The sequence below is a fragment of the Muntiacus reevesi genome, chromosome 17 (genome assembly GCF_963930625.1).
Source record: "Muntiacus reevesi chromosome 17, mMunRee1.1, whole genome shotgun sequence".
Lineage (NCBI taxonomy): Eukaryota > Metazoa > Chordata > Mammalia > Artiodactyla > Cervidae > Muntiacus > Muntiacus reevesi.
In genome coordinates, this window is record NC_089265.1 from 9,992,549 (window position 1) to 10,013,320 (window position 20,772).

The following is a 20,772-nucleotide window of genomic DNA, read 5'->3' on the forward strand; positions in this document are numbered from 1 at the left end:
GCAGCCCAACGGGGACGTCAAACGCTTCTCTGGACGAAAGTGCCGCCCACGGTGTGTTGCAGTTGTCAAGTGTGAGGGAAGTACAGGCAATAAAAATCCTGAAATACATGGATGGCTGTAATGGCCCTTTGTAGATGGTAGCCTGTGAACCGAGAAAGGCTGGTTTCAAGCTTGAACCCTCACCTGTTCTCTCCCGATCACAGTTATTTCAAACAGCAGCGCAGGAACGACAATGATTGCCATTTAAAACGAAAGCTCATTTTTTAAACTAGTGCTGGAATGCGTACGTATTATAGTAACAGGACAGAGATCAATGTCTGACAGTTTTCACACGATCCCAACACGACTCTTTGTTTACACTCTATATAAATAATCTACCCCTAAGTTTACTCCTTAAGTGACATAGCCAGTTTTAGTTCATGAATCGTGGTGTCCAAATGAGTTGATTAACTTGCTTTTTGTCTCTTTGCCTGAGTCACGGTTAGGTCACTTGCAAGTCTCATGCAAAACTGAGAAACTAGATACAGGAGTTAAGCCTCGAAAACAGGTGGCATCTTGAGAACATGCAGGAGCGGGTGTTGTGGGGGGGTCTGAGTGTCCAGGCTCCATGGGCTTGGTTAGTAGAAGCCCGACCCAGCCCTAAGCAAGGTTTCCAGGCTCCAGGGCGAGGGGGAGCCTCCTGCCAGGGGCTCAGGGAGGTCCATTTGCTTTGCTCAGCCTCTGTGCTGAGTTTTCAAGACATCCTGGATCTGTTTCCTGCTAGGGAGGAGATGCCTCAAGGTGGACTGGTGTGGTGTTATTCTAGCGTCTTTACCATGTATGGACCTTGCAATCTGTAGCCAATCTTTCTGTAATAATTCCTGGTGCCAACACCTGTGAAGAAGCAGAAAAAACAGAAGTCAGAATCTCTATTAAGCTTAACTTTGCATGTGTGCCAAGTCACTTCAGTTGTGTCCGACTCTGTGACCCCATGGACCATAGACCACCAGGCTCCTCTGTCTGTGGGTTTCTCCAGGCAAGAAAACTGGAGGAGGTTGCCATGCCCTCCTCCAGGGGCTCTTCCTAACTTCAGGGATCAAACCCGCACCTCTTATGTCTCCTGCATTGTCAGGCAGGTCCTTTACAACCACTGCCGCCTGGGACGCCCAAGTGTGACTTCAGTAACCCTGAAAAGCCAGCGCCTGCGTCCCTCTGGGGTGTCCTCCTTCAGTATCCCGCTCACTCACAGACCAGAGTCCAGTCCAGGTTGAATCTCATTTAGGTAAGTCTGGAACTGTTATGAATTCTGAATTCAAGCTGCACTGAAAGCATAGAAACTGCATTTCCGAGCTGATGGGTTTACAATCCGTGGGCATCAGGCAGCACCGCGTTAGACGTTGCAGGTGAAGGGCGAGTGGTGGACCTACTGTGTGCGGTGTCCACACTCCGAGTGAAGCCAGACGGCGTCGTGGTTGCCTGGACAAGGGGACAGGTGTGGGACGTGGGGTCTCCGCAGGCTTGATGCCCCGACCCAGAGAAGTGTCAGTGCCACTCACTCCTCCAGAGCGACCGTTTCCGCAAAACAATGTCAGTGACATGAAATCAGTGGTACTTAATCTGCACCTTGTTTTATACATTTTGGGGGAGATTAATTTGGTGTACTTATTCTGATATACAAGCAGTTTAAGCACTAGGAACTTACGCTGACATTTTATTTGCCTACGTTTTAAGGAACATTAGGTGATTTAAGTCAACTACTAAAGGTCTGTAAACTTTTTCTTCTTGAAAAGGAATCTATATATTACTTCCATTTGAGAAAATTATTGTAAATGGTGTCTCTCTAATAAAACATGAACACATATAAGAAGTTGAGCTCCCAGGAGGATAAAGCATGGTTTATGTGGTATTATCTTTATGCTGCTAAGTCGCGCCAGTGATGTCCGACTCTGTGCGACCCCCATGGACAGCAGCCCACCAGGCTCCTCTGTCCCTGGGATTCTCCAGGCAAGAATACTGGAGTGGGTTGCCATTTCCTTCTCCAATTATCTATATGAGTGGTTAAGAGTATGGGCTTTTGATCAGTTAGACATGGGTTTAAGGCCTAGACCTGTCGTTTTAAGGGCTGTGGCTTTGGCCAATTATTTAATTTCCCTGCACCTACATTTTATCATCTGTAATAATGTACCTATGTTTTAAGGATGGTGAATGGTAAATGAGATGGTCCTTGAGATGTGCTTAAGTCCAAGAGTCTGGAAAAAGTTGATTCTTCTGAAACACTGGTTGCTTGTTATTATTTTAAAACTTCTAATGATCTGATATCTGATGGTTTTTCTAGCTTCATCTCTTGCTACTATTCTCCCTGGAAACGCTATGCTTCAGCCTTGATGAAGTTTTAGTTCCCTCCATGTCTGGCTCTTTATCTAGCTTCCAGGCTTGGCCCATGCTGTGCTCTCTAGCAAATGAATTAAACCCTGGGGAGTGGCGTGGGATCCTCTGATCTGGAACTGGTTGGTCAGAGGCATGCTGACTATCTAGACTTGGGATTCGCATCCAAAGTGGGGGCGGTCTTGGGAACTGAACACATAACCTGTGGGGTCTGACGCCATCTCTAGGGAGCTAGTGTGAGAACTGAGTTAATTGTGGGCCAGCCAGCTGCTGCCACAGAATCACACGATGTGTGGAAAACACTATTTCTGGTGTCAGTAGTGTTGTAGTTTTACTGTGTGTAATGTAAAGGAAGACACTGGCATTTTTCTTTTCAGTGCTTTGCCCCACAGCTCTCACCGCGGGGCCCTGTGATGCTGGCTGACCTCCCCTCTGCCCCTGTGGTGGAAGCTCTATGTATCTTGTTCATCACTTTGTATTCCCAGTGATCAATATTGTGTGTGAAATCAGGCCATTGCTAGCCCTCTCCAGTCTAACCTCATTCTTTAGCCCGAACATTTGCCATTTAGGAACAGCCTTCCCGTCGTGTTTTGTTTCCCATCCCTTTTCAAAATCTTTCAAGTATCATGAAAACGGAACTGAAGCTGATGTGATGGAGGTAACAACAGAATTGTCGTGTAGTAAGAGGTCACTGGAGAATTTCCCTTTGAATCCTAGGATTACTTGTACAATTTCACCTTGTCTTTTGTGTTCTAATCACCATTTCTGTTCAGCACTGTGGTTTGGGGTGGAGCTGGGGGAAGACAGAAACATGAACAAATAATGGGTCAGGCTGCTCAGACCCACTGGATCCAGGAAGACATATCATGCCTCTCAGGGGGTAGGTGCGTGCGTGCTAAGTCGCTTCAGTCCTGTCCAACTCTTGGCAATCCCATGGACTGTGGCCCGCAAGGCTCCCCTGTCCATGGGACTCTCCAGGCGAGAATACTGGAGTGGGTTGCCATGCTCCCCTCCAGGGGATCTTTCTGACCCAGGGATCGAACTCAAGTCTCTTATGTCTCCTACATTGGCAATCGGGTTCTTTACCACTAGCGCCACCTGGGAAGTCCCCGTCAGAGGGTACAACCACTTTAGTGTTTGCATTATCTCCTAAAGTTCTGTATCTGTAAGAGGTCCTATGTCCCAGCAGTCACATTCCCAGAGTGAAAAGAGAAACAAATGCTTATAGCCGACAAAAGGCAGGATACTCATAACATCCAAAATAGGAAATAATCCAAATACCGATCAACAGTAGAATGGATAAAGTACAGGATGTTCACACAGTGGAATACTAGTGAGGCAACAGGAAAGCAGGAACTAGAGCCACCTCCAACACCATGGATGAATCTCACAGATCTAATTTTGCACGAGAGAAATCAGATGTATGAGTCCATCAGTGAAAGTTCAGAAACAGGCAAAACTAATTTTATGGTGATAAAGGTCAGAATACTGGTTATATTTGGAAGACAATAAGGATTGACAGATGGAACAAGGGAGTGTTCTGGAGTGCTGAAAATGGTGTATCTTGATCTGGGTTAGAAGTTATTTAATACATGGGAACTTACACACACACACAAATTACATGGTATACTGAAAACATTGTACTTTATTCATGTACATTATAGTTGGGTTAAAAAAAATTCCATGAGGGTGTACATCCATTTAATAGATGTTCCATGAGTTTTGACAGCTCTATTTATACAAAGAATTCAACAAAATAAGGAAAAAGGATGAGAGGTAGGTGGTTAAGAAACCATTACCAGAGTGATCAGTGTATCACACAGATGTCTCTGAAGTCATTCAGCGCAGAGCTTTCTGTTTCTAGAATACTAGAAACACACAAACATGCTAGAAATGACTTTTGTCATCCTTTCTTCCACTTTAAAGTTTGCATTCAAACTGAACTTTGCTCTGTGACATGACAGCGTTTAGGCAGAGGCACCCTAAGATTAAAACAAGCTTTTCCTCACTTCAGCTGCAATGCACATACTGTAGCATAATTTAAGGATTCTGATCAGGAAAGTGACATGACTGACCTACCTTTGAAAGAGATCTCTCTGGATGCTATTTTGAGAACAGAAGGAAAGTACCAGGAGGGCAGGGTTTTTACCTGCAGAATTGCTAGTACCTGGAACAATGCCTACATGTATTTGTTCAGTGAGTGAGTGAGTAACCAAGGGCAGGGGGCTTCCCTGGTGGCTCAGATAGTAAAAGAATCTCCTGCAATGCAGGGTTCAATCCCTGGGTTGGGAAGATCCCCTGGAGGAGGAAATGGCAACCCACTCCAGTATTCTCCCTTGGGAAATCCCATGGACAGAGGAGCCTGGTGGGCTACAGCCCATGGGGCTGCAAAGAGTCAGACACGACTGAGCGACTAAGCACAGATACACACAACCAAGGGCAGAAACAGAGACCAGTTAAGAAGCTACTGCAACAATCCAGGTAAGAGATGGAGGTGGCCCAAAGCAGAATCAAAGTCGTGAAGAGTGGCTGAAACCGTGAAATACGCAAAAGGGAGAGTTAGAAGAATCTGCTGATGGGTGTGAAGAGAGGGGCCCAAGATGGCTCTAAGATTTTTGGCTGAATAAGGATAGATTTGGAGGAAGAATGAATTGCCAGTTAGTGAGACTGAAAGATGCAGGGAGAGGGGGTGGGGAGGACACCAGGAGATTGGCTTCGGCCGTGCTGCAGGTAAAATGGCTGTTAGGACAATCAAGTGGGGATGCTGAGTGATGTGTGATGATTCTGGAAGCCTTTCTTTCTCTTTTCATGTATGTTCTTTTGGAAAGAAATTCTTTTTTTCTTAATTGAAGTATAGTTGATTCATAATACTAGCTGCACACGTACAACACAGTCCCTCAAAATTCTTTAAATGGAGTAGTTTCAGTTATGATAAAATACTGGCTTGCTGCCCTGTGCTATACAATCTATCCTTGTAGCTTATTTATTTCATGCATGGTAGTCTGTGCCTCTTAGTTCCTTACCCCTACTTTGCCTCTCCCCAGCGGTGACCACTTGTTTTTTCTCTGTATCTGTGAGTCTGTTGGAAAGAAATTTCTGGCTGGGGCAGGTAGCTTACGAGGGAGTTGGCTAAGGATGAAGCAGGTGGGTGGAGGCTGGCAGAGTGGGCAGCTGAAGACACCCTGGGTCCTTTTCGATACTGTTGAATCATGAAGTAGCCAGTCTTAAAGTTGCTTACCTAGGAAGCGGTTGTGAAAAATGTTTTCTGTTTGGTGGAAGCCATTTTGTTTGGTACTTTTTGACACTGTAATAATACGTAAGATAAACTTATCATTTTAACCATTTTTAACTGTACAATTTACTGGTATTAAGTACCTTCACACTGTTGCTCAACGCTCACCACCATCCAGTCTATAGCAGTAAACCTGAAAGTCTATCTATTAAACAATAGCTCCCTGATTTCTACAATTATAAGTGGATTTTTTAAAAAACTGAAGTACAGTTAATTTGTAGTATTGTGTTAGTCTCAAGTATCCAGTGCAGTGATTCAGTTATGTATACACACATACAAGACGTTGAGTATAGCTCCCTGTGTGGTACAGTAGGTCCTTGTTGGATATCTATTTTACATACAGTAGTGTGTATCTGTTAATCCCATATTCCTACTTTATCCCTCCCCTCCTTAGTAACCATACATTTGTTTTCTCTGTGAGGCTATTTCTGTTTTGTAAATAAGTTCATTTGTGTCATTTTTTAAAAATTTCACATATGAGTGGTGTCTGTCTGATTTCACTTAGTATGATAATCTATATAGGTCCATCCATGTTGCTGCAAATGGCAATATTTCATTCTTTTTTATGGCTAATATTCTATTGTATGTATGTGAGTGAATGTGTATTTGTATACACACACACACACACACTCCCCATACCTTTATCCATTCATCTGTCAACAGACATTTAGATTGCTTTTATGTCTTGGCTATTGCAGACAGTGCTACAGTGAACACTGGGCTGCATGTATCTTTTCAAATTAGTTTTCTCTAGATATACACCCCTGAGTGGGACTGAAGGATCACATGGTAACTCTATTTTTAGTTTTTTAAGGAGCCCCCATACTGTTCTCCAGAGTGGCTACAACTTACATTCCCACCAGCAGTGTAGGAGGGTTCCCTTTCCTCCACATCCTCTCCAGCATCCATTATTTGTAGACTTTTTAATGATAGCTATTCTGACTGGTGTGAGGTTGGCTTTTTATACTTCTAATTTTACAGAACAGATGTCATTGTCCATGGGCTTAAAACAATCTATTATGGAGAATTTCAAACAACAAAAGTAGAGGTGATAGTAGACGGAACCTCCAAATACCCAGTACCCAGCTTCAACAATGACCAACTCATCCATCAGACTTCTGTTGCTTCTAGCTTCCTACCTACATGAGGTCACAAGATAGATTTAATGTTTCCTTTTGATTCTGCTCAGCTCAGTCACTGGAATCAAGTTTAAATCTCCTCTTTCAAATAAAGATGATGGTAATTTTTACCATCTTCTTTACCAGTTAAAACCAGATTGAGGGCTTCCCAGGTGGCGCTAGTGGTAAAGAATCTGCCTGCCAGTGCAGGAGACGTAAGAGATGCAGGTTTGATCCCTGAGTCGGGAAGATCCCCTGGAGGAGGGCATGGCAATCCACTCCTGTATTCATGCCTGAAGACAGAGGAGCCTGGTGGGCTACAGTGCACCAGACTGAAGATGTGCAGCTGGTCAGAGAGCTTTACTTCCCCAGGCATGCCCCAGCCTACATCTGTCCACCATAAAGAGCTGTGGAGGTAAGAGAGAAGCCACTCCTTACACATAGCACAGGATTCAACAACCCCTGGACAACCACAAAGTCCCATGATCTGGTGCACTCCCAGTGTGCTGGTTAACGAACAGCTTTACTGGGGCACAGCTCAGTGCTCCTCAGTTAGGAGTCCCACTGAGGGACCTCCCTGGGGTCCATCTTCCAATGCAGGGGCTGTGGCTTGGATCCCTGGTTGGGGAACTAAGATCCCACATGGCATGGTGTAACTAAGCCTGAGTGCCACAACTAGAGAGAAGCCCTCGCTGTAACTGACCCAATGCAACAACAACAGAAAGTCCCACTGAGCACCCAGACTCCCCAGTTCCCAGCTTCTGCCCTAATACAGAAGATGGGGCCTGCAAACCATTACTAACTTGAGGGAGGAGACACATTCAGGCTTTGCTTGCTATGTACCTTTTTGAAGCAAAGGCACACTTTCAAGCTCCGATCCTTGTTTTCAGTAACATCAGTAGCATTGAGATGGAAAGTCTACTTCCGGCCCACCAGGGAAGCTATCAGTATTTTGGGGAAAGAAGTTTGACCTTTAGCCAGCCTGGACTCTCACCTCTTACTTAAACAAAAATATTCCCCATTTGTATCTCTCTGTGCCTCCTGTTTCTTGAAAGAAATATTTTCCTCTGTTTCTACCCTCTGCAGAACAGGCTGGTGAAAGTATTAGCATTCTCAGCCAGCTTAGAAGGGAAAACGCACCATCCCCGGGGTGGGGGGAGGCCACGCTCTGCCCCTTCTGCTCTCCTTGGTTAGCAGGGCTCCTCGTCACAGTAACTTTCCTCTTGCGAGACAGCCAAGAAAAAGCAATTACATCTCACAGCTGACGTCAGCCGAGCGCCTGGACTGACGTGGGCAGCTGTCTCACAGGCTTCTGCCCTTGAGGACAAGCAGGCAGTGGGCTGTCTCCAAAGTAAGCGGGTTCTCTACCCGAAGGCTTGCGTGCAGCTCTGCCCATCCCTGGGCTGGAGGGTGAGCAGCTGACCTCTGTGCAGCTGTCCTCAGGGTGCCCGGCTGGCAGAGCCCACGGCGGGCAGCACAGCCTCGAGGACAGGGAGGAGGGGGCAGTCCACGAACTGGAGGCATCTCCCCCAGGTTTACCGGGAACTGGGTGCTCTGGGCAGTCGGCCTTGGAGCAATAAGCCCAGAGGCCACAATGCAGAAACAGCTTTCCCACTAAGTGCTGACCTGACCGCCCTCTGCTCCTCTCATCCTGCCCAGAGCCAGCACTGTTCTTTGCTTTGATTAAACCATCAGCCTGCAGCTGCATGGGCTTCCCAGGTGGTCAAGTGGTAAATAATCCACTTCCCAATGCAAGAGACATAGGTTTGATCCCCGGGTCGGGAGGATCCTCCGGAGAAGGAAATGACACCAGATGCCTCCGAGCCTCTAGCACCTGAAGGTGGACAAAAATGCCTCTGCTTCCTCATCACCTCTCCCTTTGAAAGATGTGTACCATTTCAGCTTAACACAGTTTCAGCTACTCTAAGTGTTGATGAAAGACAGGAAATTACCCAAAATGTACAGGCCAACTGCCTCAGCCACGGGCCACAGAACCTTAAAAAGGTGAAATCAAAGATGAAAATGGAATAAACCTCCCTGTTTACTCAAATTCTGTGCTGTGTGTGAATAGTCGTGTCTGACTCTCTACAACCCCAGAGACTGTAGCCCACCAGGCTCCTCTGTCCACGGATTCTCCAGGCAAGAATAGTGGAGTGGGTTGCCATTCCCTTCTCCAGGGGATCTTCCCAACCCAGGGACTAAACCCAAGTCTCCTGCATTGGCAGGCAGATTCTTTACCACTAGCACCACCAGGGAAGCCCTTAAGTTCTACTGATATGTATTAGAAAAAAAATGCATTCTATTTTTACATAAACAGAGGAAGCAGGCAAAAGGAGTCAACTAGTCAAGGTGATACCTGATTAGGTTTTGACACTCTGCTTTCTCCACGTTACTACTGCCCTTTCCCTCTAAGGGGTAGATCCGATACCAGAGTGAAGCTTAGAAGATGAAAATAAACACATTTTTCCTTTAAAAGAGAAAATAAGTCAGAAGCAGGAAATGAGCCTCAACCCCGCTTGTCAGAATCACAATTAGTTACACAGTCACAATTCTGACTAACTCCCTCTCAAAATAAAAGCAGCAACAACCGTAGAGCTGAGTGTACAGTACAGAGCTAGAGGAGGGCCACTCGGAGCCCTTACATCCACACCAGGCACGCACGCTGGATGCTGGACACACCCCACCGAGACTGAGGTTACTATCCTGGGAGGCACGAGGGGTTCAGAAAGCGTCCGCACTCAAGGTCACACAACTGAAGTACAAGAACCGTAATTCAGAGCCAGCTTGCCTCCGTGGATGCAGTGTGCCCCCAAGGAGCCTGGCACCCGTGTTGTGGGTGATGCCCGACCCCGCTTGCCTTGCTCTGGCTGTGAACATCTCGTCAGCCCTGATAACAGCACATCCATTTTCATTCCTGCACAGAAAGCGCAGCTGACTTGTCTCAATCACCTCGCTTCTCTGTGTCCAGCTTCTCCCTGTCCTCTGATAAGGTCACCATGTTTGTTTTATACAGTGCTTTATCTCCATTTCACTGACAAGGGCTCAGTAAAAACCAGAATACTTACATACAGAGTTCTGGTCACAGAGTTCTGTACTGCCTGCCTGCGTTAACAGACGGCTCTTACACATGTGAGCCTTCCCTCTTACACTGGAAAGGGGTGTACTGTTTAAATCATTTGATAAATGTGGTCACCCTTTTTAAAATGAAGAGAAATATGATCTAGAGGTTTGGGGGGAAAAGCAACAGAGATGGAACACTGATGGAAACCAGGCAGGAGTGTGTGCTGAGTCGCTCAGTTGTGTCCGACTCTGTGACCCCATGGACTGTAGCCCGCCAGGCTCCTCTGTCCACAGGATTCTCCAGGCAAGAATACTGGAGTGGGTTGCCATTCCCTTCTCCAGGGGATCTTCCTGACCCAGGGAATGAACCCACATCTCTAACGTTTTCTTGCATTGGCAGGTGGGTTTTTTTTTTTACCACTACCTGGGAAGCCCTAGGAGTATTTAAGCTTATAGAAAAGGTGACTTCAGGCTTATGTCAGACTAAATGGCTAGGACCAACTTTTTAGCTGCAGACAGTTAAAAAATGTACACAAAACTAAAAATGCTTCCACTAGAAAAATACCCAACAGCTATTGATTATCAGGCAGGAAATAGGGAGAATATGTGAGCTCTGAGAAGGGAGTAGCGCTTTTTCTGCCTCAGTGGTGATGCCAACCCAGAAAGGGCAGCTGGATCCACAAAGGCCAGCTGGATGCAAGCAGAATGGGAGGAGGCACGTGGCTACCAGAGGCAGAGAACCAGCTGCAACACCCTGTATCTCTTCCCTCCACGAAGGGCTGTCCTCTACGGTATGAGGAAGGTGAGGAGCAACCATCATCGACGTCTTGAAGTATTCTTGAAAGCAAATTCTCTCATAAAATGCTCAGCAAATAACAAAACAGTGAGGTAGGTACACATCAAGACAAGACAACTAAAGAAAAGACACTGCAGAGACTCTACACTGGAAATTATCTGACACAGTTGTAGAGAAGTTCTGCTTACTACACACATGGAGATAGATGCTGGAGTTAAGAACATTTAAAAGCTACAAGAAACTATAAAACATGATGTCACAGAGTTGAAAAAGATACCAGAATTCAGAGAATTAAGAACTAAGGCATCAATGGATGAGTTTAATGGTAGGTTAGACTTAATTAGTAAAGTGGAAGATCCCCTGGAGAATGAAATGGCAACCCACTCCAGTATTCTTGCTTAGAACATCCCATGGACAGAGGAGCCTGGTGGGCTACAGTCCATGGGGCTGCAAGAATCTGATAAGACTTAACTTTGTACTGTTGTTGCTTAGTCACTAAGTCAGAAGAAACTTCAACTACAAAGCATGGGGAAATAGAGAAACGGGTGGGGGTACAGGACTTGAGACACAGTGGATACAATGAGTAGGTCTAACATGTTTAGCTGGAGTCCCAGGATGTGAGGGAGGAGGGGGACAATAGGACAGAATCAGAGAATGAAAATTACTTGGAACTTAAAAAGTCAACCACCAATTAAAGAAACTCAATGAAACCTAAGCCATCCCAAGAAGATGAAATGCATATCTAGAATCATAGTAAAACTAGAGAAAATAAAGACAATCTAAAAATAAAGATACTTAAAAAAAAAAAATCATAAAAGCAGCCAGAGAAGACCCTCAAAGACAGACATCTGACTTCTTAACCGTGGAAGAAGCGGAAAGACAGCTTTAAGGGACTGATAGAAAACACAAGGCCTATGCTATACTCACCGAAACTTACTTCATGAAGAGCCAGAATACAATATTTCATACAATTAAAATTAGAATAATTTGCTACCAACAGAATTTTACTAAAATAAATTCTTCAGGTACAAAGAAAACAATATTGGCAAATTACCCAAATAAATACTCATCAGTAATAAAACAAGTAAATTGTGATATATCTACATCATGGAATCCTATATATCAATGAAGGTGAATAACCTTAGATAGATGCAGCAAGGACTGAAGAACAAAGAAAGTGGTAAATACACCAGTAAATCTAAATAAATATTGACTGTACGTAACAGTAATTATAACAGTACTAATAACAGTATCTTGTAGATTTTTGAAAACATATATCTCATACACAGACACTTCAGAAAAAAGAACATCTGAATAGCCAATAAGCTTACGAAAAGGTAGTCAACTTCATTAGTCATCAGGGAATGTAAATTAAAACTATGAAGAAACACCACTATAAACACATCATATTGAACAACTGACACTCTAATATGAGTAAAAAATGTTAGCACTTTGGAAAACCACTTTGCAGATTCTTATAGTTGCACATATATATTCCCTGAAATCCAACAGTGTATCCCTAGGTATATATTTCATACAGATGTGTGTTTATGTGCCATCCCAACTGGAAGCTAACCCAATATCCAACAACAGTAAGACAGGTAAATTGTGAGACATGTGTATAATGGAATCCTGCCTATCAATGAAAATGAATGAACACAGCCACATACCATGTGACCCAATCTCACAATGTTGCACCAAAATAACCCGAACAAAAATGCACCAAAATGATCTCACTTAACTAAAATTAAAAGCAACAAAACTATATATATATAAATGATTCATAATTAGGGAGTAGAAAATAAAAAGAAACATCCAAGAAAATAGGAAAAAAGAGGCTCCTGGGGGAAGGAGGAAAGCAGGAGGGAGAGGGCACTGAGACTGGGTGGGGTTAACAAGGGTATTGGGTGTGGTTCTGTTCATGACCCAAATGAGCACTGGTTAAACAAGTCATTTTTTTTTTAGCACTTAATGAACTTTGTTGTCTATTTATTACAGTTTACTGTCAACTTTTAAAAATGAAAAAGAGAAGGTAAGGTTAAGCTATCTGACCTACATGAATGCTTATTTAAATGGGGAAATAAATCAATCCTTCATTCATACAGAAATGGGGAAACTTGGGTTAGTGATTCCAACTGGACACAGAACATGAAATCTGTAATGTGACTTAATAAATATCTGATCAATTAAACGATTTCTTCCTCTATTGAGTATATACTGGGTTTTATCTCCTGGACTTCTTCAAGGCAAGAAAAACTCTGGCCTAATAATAATGGTAGGTGCCCAATATGCTACAGGAGAACAGTGGAAAAATTACTCCAGAAAGAATGAAGAGACGGAACCAAACCAAAAATAACACCCAGTTGTGGATATGACTGGTGATGGAAGTACAGTCCAATGCTGTAAAGAATAATACTAAATAGGAACTTGGAATGTTAGGTCTATGAATGAAGGTAAATTGGAAGTGGTCAAACAGGAGATGGCAAGAGTGAACATCGACATTTTTGGAATCAGTGAACTAAAATGGACTGGAATGGGTGAATTTAACTCGGATAACCATAATGTCTACTCCTGTGGGCAGGAATCCCTTAGAAGAAATGGAGTAGACCTGATAGCAAAAAGAGTCTGAAATGTAGTACTTGGATGCAATCTCAAAAATGACAGAATGATCTCTGTTTGTTTCCAGGGCAAACCATTCAGTATCACAGTAATCCAAGTCTGTGCCCCAACCAGTAATGCTGAAGAAGCTGAAGTTGAATGGTTCTATGATGACCTACAAGACCTTCTAGAACTAACACCCAAAAAAGACGTCCTTTTCATTATAGGGGACTGGAATGCAAAAGTAGGAAGTCAAGAGATACCTGGAGTAACAGGCAAATTTGTCCTTGGAGTACAGAATGAAGCAGGGTAAAGGCTAATAGAGTTTTGCCAAGAGAACGCACTGGTCATAGCAAACACACTCTTCCAATAACACAAGAGAAGACTCTACACATGACATCACCAGATGGTCAATACCAAAATCAGATTGATTATATTCCTTGCAGCCAAAGATTGAGAAACTCTATATAGCCAGCGAAAACAAGACCCTGTGCTGACTATGGCTCAGATCATGAACTCCTTATTGCCAAATTCACGCTTAAATTGAAGAAAGTAGGGAAAACCACTAGACCATTCAAGTATGACCTAAATCAAATCCCTTACGATTATACAGTGGAAGTAACAAACAGATTCAAAGAATTAGCTCTGGTAGACAGAGTGCCTGAAGAACTATGGACAGAGGTTTGTGACATTATACAGGAGGCAGGGATCAAGACCATCCCCAAGAAAAAGAAATGCAAAACGGCAAAAAGGTTGTCTGAAGAGGCCTTACAAATGGCTGAGAAAAGAAGAGAAGCAAAAAGCAAAGGAGAAAAGGAAAGATATACCCATCTGAATGCAGAGTTCCAAAGAATAGCAAGGAGAGATGAGAAAGTGTTCCTCAGTGATCAGTGCAAAGAAATAGAGGAAAACAACAGAATGGGAAAGACTAGAGATCCCTTCAAGAAAATTAGAGATACCAAGGGAACATTTCATGCAAAGATGGGCACAATAAAGGACAGAAATGGTATGGACCTAACAGAAGCAGAAGATATTAAGAGGTGGCAAGAATACACAGAAGAACTGTACAAAAAAGATCTTCATGACCCAGATAACCGCGATGGTGTGATCACTCACCTAGAGCCAGACATCCTGGAATGTGAAGTCAAGCGGGCCTTAGTAATTATCACTATGAACAAAGCTAGTGGAGGTGATGGAATTCCAGTTGAGTTATTCCAAATCCTAAAAGATGATGCTGTGAAAGTGCTGCACTCAATATGCCAGCAACTTTGGAAAACTCAGCAGTGGTCACAGGACTGGAAAAGGTCAGTTTGTTTTCATTCCAATGTCAAAGAATGCTCAAACTACCGCACAATTGCACTCATCTCACACTCTAGTAAAGTAATGCTCAAAATTCTCCAAGCAAGGCTTCAATAGTACGTGAACCGAGAACTTCCAGATATTCAAGCTGGATTTGGAAAAGGCAGAGGAACCAGAGATCAAATTGCCAACATCCGTTGGATCACTCAAAAAGCAAGAGAGCTTCACAAAAACATCTACTTCTACTTTATTGACTATGCTAAAGCCTCTGACTGTGTGGATCACAACAAACTGGAAAATTCTTAAAGCAATGGTAATACCAGACCACCTGACCTGCCTCCTGAGAAATCTGTATGCAGGTCAAGAAGCAACATTTACAGCTGGACATGGAACAACAGACTGATTCCTAATCAGGAAAGGAGTGCATAAAGGCTATATATTGTTACTCCGCTTATTTAACTCATATGCAGAGTACATCATGAGAAATGCTGGGCTGGATGAAGCTCAAGCTGGAATCAAGATTGCCGGGAGAAATATCAATATCCTCAGATATGCAGATGACACCACCCTTATGGCAGAAAGACTAAAGAAGGACTAAAGAGCCTCTTGATGAAAGTGAAAGAGGAAAAAAAAAAAAGAAAGTGAAAGAGGAAAGTGAAAAAGCTGGGTTAAAGCTCAACATTCAGAAAACTGAGATCATGGCATCTGGTTCCAACACTTCATGGCAAATAGATGGGAAAACAATGGAAACAGTGACAGGCTTTATTTTTTGTGGCTCCAAAATCACTGCAGATGGTGGCTGTGGCCATGAAATTAAAAGATGCTTGCTCCTTGGAAGGAGTGATGACCAACCTAGACAGCATATTAAAAAGCAGAGCCATTACTTTGCCAACAAAGATCCGTCTAGTCAAAGCTATGGTTTTTCCAGTGGTCATGTATGGATATGAGAGTTGGACCATAAAGAAAGTTGAGTGCTGAAGTATTGATGCTTTTGAACTGCGGTGTTGGGAAAAACTCTTGAGAGTCCCTTGGACATCAAGGAGATCCAACCAGTCCATCCTAAAGGAAATCAGTCCTGAATATTCATTGGAAGGACTGATGCTGAAGCTGAAACTCCAATACTTTGGCCACCTGATGTGAAGAACTAACTCACAGGAAAAGACCCTGATGCTGGGAAGGACTGAAGGCAGGAGAAGGGGACGACAGAGGATGAGGTGGATGGATGACATCACAGAGTTGATGGACATGAGTTTGAGTAATCTCCAGGAGTTGGTGATAGACAGCAAAGCCTGGCATGCTGCAGTCCATGTTGTCACAAAGAGTTGGAAACACTGAGCGACTGAACTGAATAATGTAGACATTTTCATGTTTGAAGAAAATTAGTTAGAAACCTGGAAGTTCTTTCCTGCTCTTTGACACTACCGTTGTCTTTTTACTACCTTGTCTTTTTACTACATGGGGCTGTGTTTCACAGCTAGCTATGTGTTTTACTGAATTAAAATTGAGCCCACATCATATTCCTAGAGCCAAAGTTGAAAAAAGTGAGAAAATACGCTAAATCTATCCTTTGATACTTAAATTTCAGATTTTCCTGATTATATACAAAAGATTGAGATAATGATTCATGATCACTTAATTAAAAAAAAAATCAGTGAAATAAAAACAAACTCAAAAAACTTTTAATTGCTTTTGGGTTCAATTAATCAACCATTTATCGAGTGCTTGATATATGACTAGCGGCATTAATGCAAGGAAACTATATTCATTAGTTTCATTTATTTGCTACTGAAATGAGAGTTTATTACATCTCATTGATCTCTTAGTAGGATGGTGATATTTCACTCTTCAGCAATACACACTGATATCACAGTTGGGGAAAGGTTTTTCTTTTGAACCTTTTCTTTTTTGCTTGAAAACGTTTTTCTTTTGGTTGAAAAGGAGCCAATTAACTCAATGACCCTGCATCTTTCAAAGATAATTTTTTTTTCCTGTTCTGTTAAAAAGAAACTCTTAGTAGGTTACCCACATATAATCTTAGCTCTTCAAAGTAGTTGGTTATCACAAGTGATTAACACAGCACATTTATTCTCCATCAGAGAGTATCTTGGAAGATATACATACAGAGTATCTTAGGAGATGAGATTCAATCGGTTACCCAGCAACCTAAATGTTGTCATCTGTTTTGAAATGACCATACCAAGACAACAAAGTAAAAATGAACCAAGATTAAAACCAGGGAACTTATAAAGCAGGTGTAGGGACTACATAGAAGCTACTGTGGTAACTTAAAATAGGGTGAAGCTGGAGGGTTATCCCATAGCTCTTCGGTTTATTCTTCACAGGGGGTCTGATGACTTCACAGGAGGGCCTACAGTCATCCAATTCAAAAGTCAGCGGCTCTGTTTCCACCAGCACAGAAAGTCTGTGAGGTCACAGGTCCTTCCCACTACTTTGTTCATGACCCGGATCATCAGTGTGTTTCTGCAGAGTTAAAAACTGCCATGTTAAAGCCCAGGCAGGAAGATAAAGACCAGGTAGGAAGAAGGATCCTTTCTATTTATAGCCTTTTCTAAAAAAGGTAGATTTTAAGAAGGAAAATGGCAGAGTAGAAAATTCTATAATTTAGTCCCTCTACTGAAATAACCAGTAGCTGAAAAACACTTAAAGTCAACTATTTGGGGACACCAGAACCTGACAAGGTACTTACGGCAACCAGGGGCGTGCTTGATGAAGGAGAAGCTGCTGAATTTGGTAGAAGGGCAGCAGAGAGAACCACCTACCACATTCCAGTGGCCAGCTGGAGCCAGAGTGGACAGTAACGGTATCTATTTAAGATTTGAAGATCTTTAAAGTAGGTACCGTTACAAATCCACTACCCCTCTTTTTAAGGTCCAGACATTTTAAGGAAATCCCTATCAGGTGACAGGCCCACTGCAGAGATAGTGAAACAGAAATTTCAGTGACCACTTGCAACAAAGAATACCAAATTTGCAAAAATAGTTTGAAAAAAATACTAATGGATGACTCAGCCCTCAAGGGCAATCCCTGAGTAAGGACAGAATCTGACTTTTATTATTGTTGAGTGTGTGTGGTTCTAAACAGAAAATTGCAAAGCATACCAAAGACTTCCCTTGTGGCTCAGCTGGTAAAGAATCTGCCTGCAATGCAGGAGACCTGGGTTCAATCCCTGGGTTGGGAAGATCCCCTGTAGAAGGGAAAGGCTACCCACTCCAATATTGTGGCCTGAAGAATTCCATGGACTGTATAGTCCATGGGGTCCCAAAGAGTTGGACATGATTGAGCAACTTTCACTTTTTCACTACCAAAGACAGGAAAGGAAGGCTCATTCACAAGAAAAAGAGAAGATGACAGAAACTATGTGTGAGGGATCTTAGGTGCTGGAATTACTAGGCAAAGTCGACTATTAATTACCTTCAAGGAGATAAAGGGAACCACGGACAAAGAACTAAAGGTGCACAGACAACTAAAGCAAAAGCCACCCTGTGGGACTGCATCAAACTAAAAAGGCTCCGCACTGCAAAAGGAATAACTGGCAAGATGAAAAGGCAACCTACAGAACGGAAGTATCTGCAAACCATATATTGGATAAGGGGTTATTACACACAATATATCAAAGCTCATACAAGCTGATAACAAAAAACAATCATTTTAAAAATGGGCAGAAGAACTAAAGAAACATCCTTTTTCCAAGGATGCTATCCAAAAGGTCAATAAGTAAATGAAAAGGTGTTCAACACCACCAACCATCATGGAAATGCAAGTCAAAACCATATGACCACCATGAAGACGACAAAAGATAACATGTGCTGGTGAGGATACTGAGAAAAGAGAAAGAAAGAAAGAAAGTCGTATCCAAGCGACTCCATGGACTGCAGCCCACCAGGCTCCTCCATCCATGGGATTCTCCAGGCAAGAATACTGGAGTGGGGTGCCATTTCCTTCTCCAAGTGTTGTATACATACCGCTATTGAAGTGGAAGTCAGTATAGCCACCATGGAAAACCACAAGGAGGTTCCTCCCAAATTTAGAATTACCATGTTATCCAGAAAACTCCATACTTGGATATATACCCCAAAGAAATAAAAACAGGCTGTTGAAGAGATATAGGCACACCCATATTTATTGGTAGCATTATTCAAATAGCCAAGATATGGAAATGACCTAAGTGTCTGTCAATGGGTAATGGGTTAAAAAAAAAAAAATTACACCCTGAAATATATTTCAGTCATAAGAAAGGAGGAAAGCTACTTCTACACCATTTGCAACCACACAGATGAGCCTTGAGGACACTATGCTAAGTGACGTAAGTCATGCTAAGTTGCTTAAGTCGTGTCCGACTCTGCAACTCCGTAGACTGTGGTCTGCCAGGCTATAGTCACAAATTGATAAAAAAAAAAAAAAGTTCAGTTCATCAAGGTTTAAAAACTATATATACACACCTAACAACAGAGTCCCAAAGTATCTGAAGCAAAAATGGACAGACCTGAAAGGAGACTCAGTTCTGCAACAGGAGCTGGAGTCTTCATGACACATCTTCAATAATGGAGGCCTTGAACAACACTAAACCAATGAGACCTAGCAAAACATGTCACCCAGCAACAGCAGAATAGACATTTTCCACAGTGGATACAGAACATTTTCCAAGTTTGATTATGTTATCAGACCATAAAGCAAGTATTAATAAATTTTAAAAGACTGAAATCATATAAAGTATGGGGAAGAAAGTACAAAGGAAAAAAAAAGACTCAAATTGCTAAAATTAGAAAGAGGAAACATTAGTATTGACTTTACGGCAAGAAAAAGAATTATGAGAGTATGAATAACAATAAGAATATGTATGTAGGCGGCCGCTTTCAGAATCGGAAGGAGGGAAGGAGAGAGCGGGAAGGAGCCGCTGACCCCGCCCCAGCCCTCGCCCGGCCCCCAGGCGGCGGGAGGGCTTTTCCGGCCGGGCTGCCCGGCAGCAGGCAGGACGGGGACGCGGACGCTCGCCAGCCCAGCCAAGACTCCGCAAGAATGGAAATCCCTCCGACCCACTACCCGGCCGCCAGGGCGGCCTCGGTGGTCGAGAGCTGCATCAACTACCAGCAGGGGACCCCGCACAAGGTGTTTCTGGTGCAGACAGTCACGCAAGCCAGCCTGGAGGATATTCCAGGAAGAGGACATAAGTATCGCCTTAAGTTTTCTGTGGAAGAAATTATCCAAAAAGAAGTTACAGTGAACTGCACAGCTGAAGTACTGTACCCTCCAATGGGACAAGATACTACACCAGAAGTCAACTTCACATTTGAAGGAGAAATTGGAAAAAACCCAGATGAAGAAGATAATACATTTTATCAAAGACTCAAGTCCATGAAGGAACCACTAGAAGCACAAAATATTCCAGACAGTTTTGGAAATGTACCTCCAGAAATGAAGCCAGTTCGACATTTAGCCTGGGTTGCCAGTGGTTATATAATATGGCAAAATTCTACTGAAAACACATGGTATAAAATGGCAAAAATTCAAACTGTCAAGCAAGTGCAAAGAAATGATGACTTCATCGAGTTAGACTACACTATTCTCCTTCATGACATTGCATCTCAGGAGATTATTCCTTGGCAAATGCAAGTTCTCTGGCATCCACAATATGGTACTAAAGTAAAACATAATAGCCGTCTGCCAAAGGAAGCACAATTGGAATAAACAAGGACCATAACACTGGATAAAGTGTAAACACGCTTGTTAATGATGACCTGTATACCAGTCTTCACTGATAACTAGCTTAAGGGGTTAGACAAATCCCAAAAGTGTCATTATCTATAAATGGCCTGATTACAGTACAGAACTATATAGCTTCCATAATAAAGCGCGTCACAGTGTCAAAGTGTCTTATCAACAGTAACAGTGCCATGTATACCCCTAATAAAAGCCTTTAATTCCAGCCTCAAAAAAAAAAAAAAAAAAAAAAAAAAAAGTATGTACACCAACACACTGGATAACCTAGTGTTAGCACCAAAAATTACCACTAATCCTTCCCCAAAAAATCCAAAAAATGTACCATGATATCAAAAACTAACATGCTAACAAAACCATGATATCAAAGCCAGGCAAACCCTATAAAGAAAACTACAGACTACTATCTTTATGAATATCTATGGGAGAAAATATTTGTAAATCACAGATCATTTAAGAGTCTAGTAGCCAGCAAGTATTAAAAATTCTTACAGCTCATCAACAAAAAG

At 42.8% G+C, this 20,772-nt stretch overlaps 1 protein-coding gene and 1 pseudogene across 3 annotated transcripts in view; one reads left to right on the top strand and one right to left on the bottom strand.

Annotated features, from left to right (window-relative positions):
• Window positions 1-236: 236 nt before the first annotated feature.
• The window catches only part of ELP3 (elongator acetyltransferase complex subunit 3), a 121,163-nt gene continuing 100,627 nt past the window's right edge, over window positions 237-20,772 (bottom strand). For all 3 annotated transcript variants that reach the window (XM_065908253.1, XM_065908255.1, XM_065908254.1), the window contains one exon: window positions 237-873. In XM_065908253.1, coding sequence (XP_065764325.1) covers window positions 797-873 — 77 coding nt within the window. In that variant the 3' untranslated portion in view covers window positions 237-796. The remainder of the gene's footprint in view (window positions 874-20,772) is intronic.
• Window positions 19,472-20,466, top strand: LOC136148532 (latexin pseudogene; annotated as a pseudogene).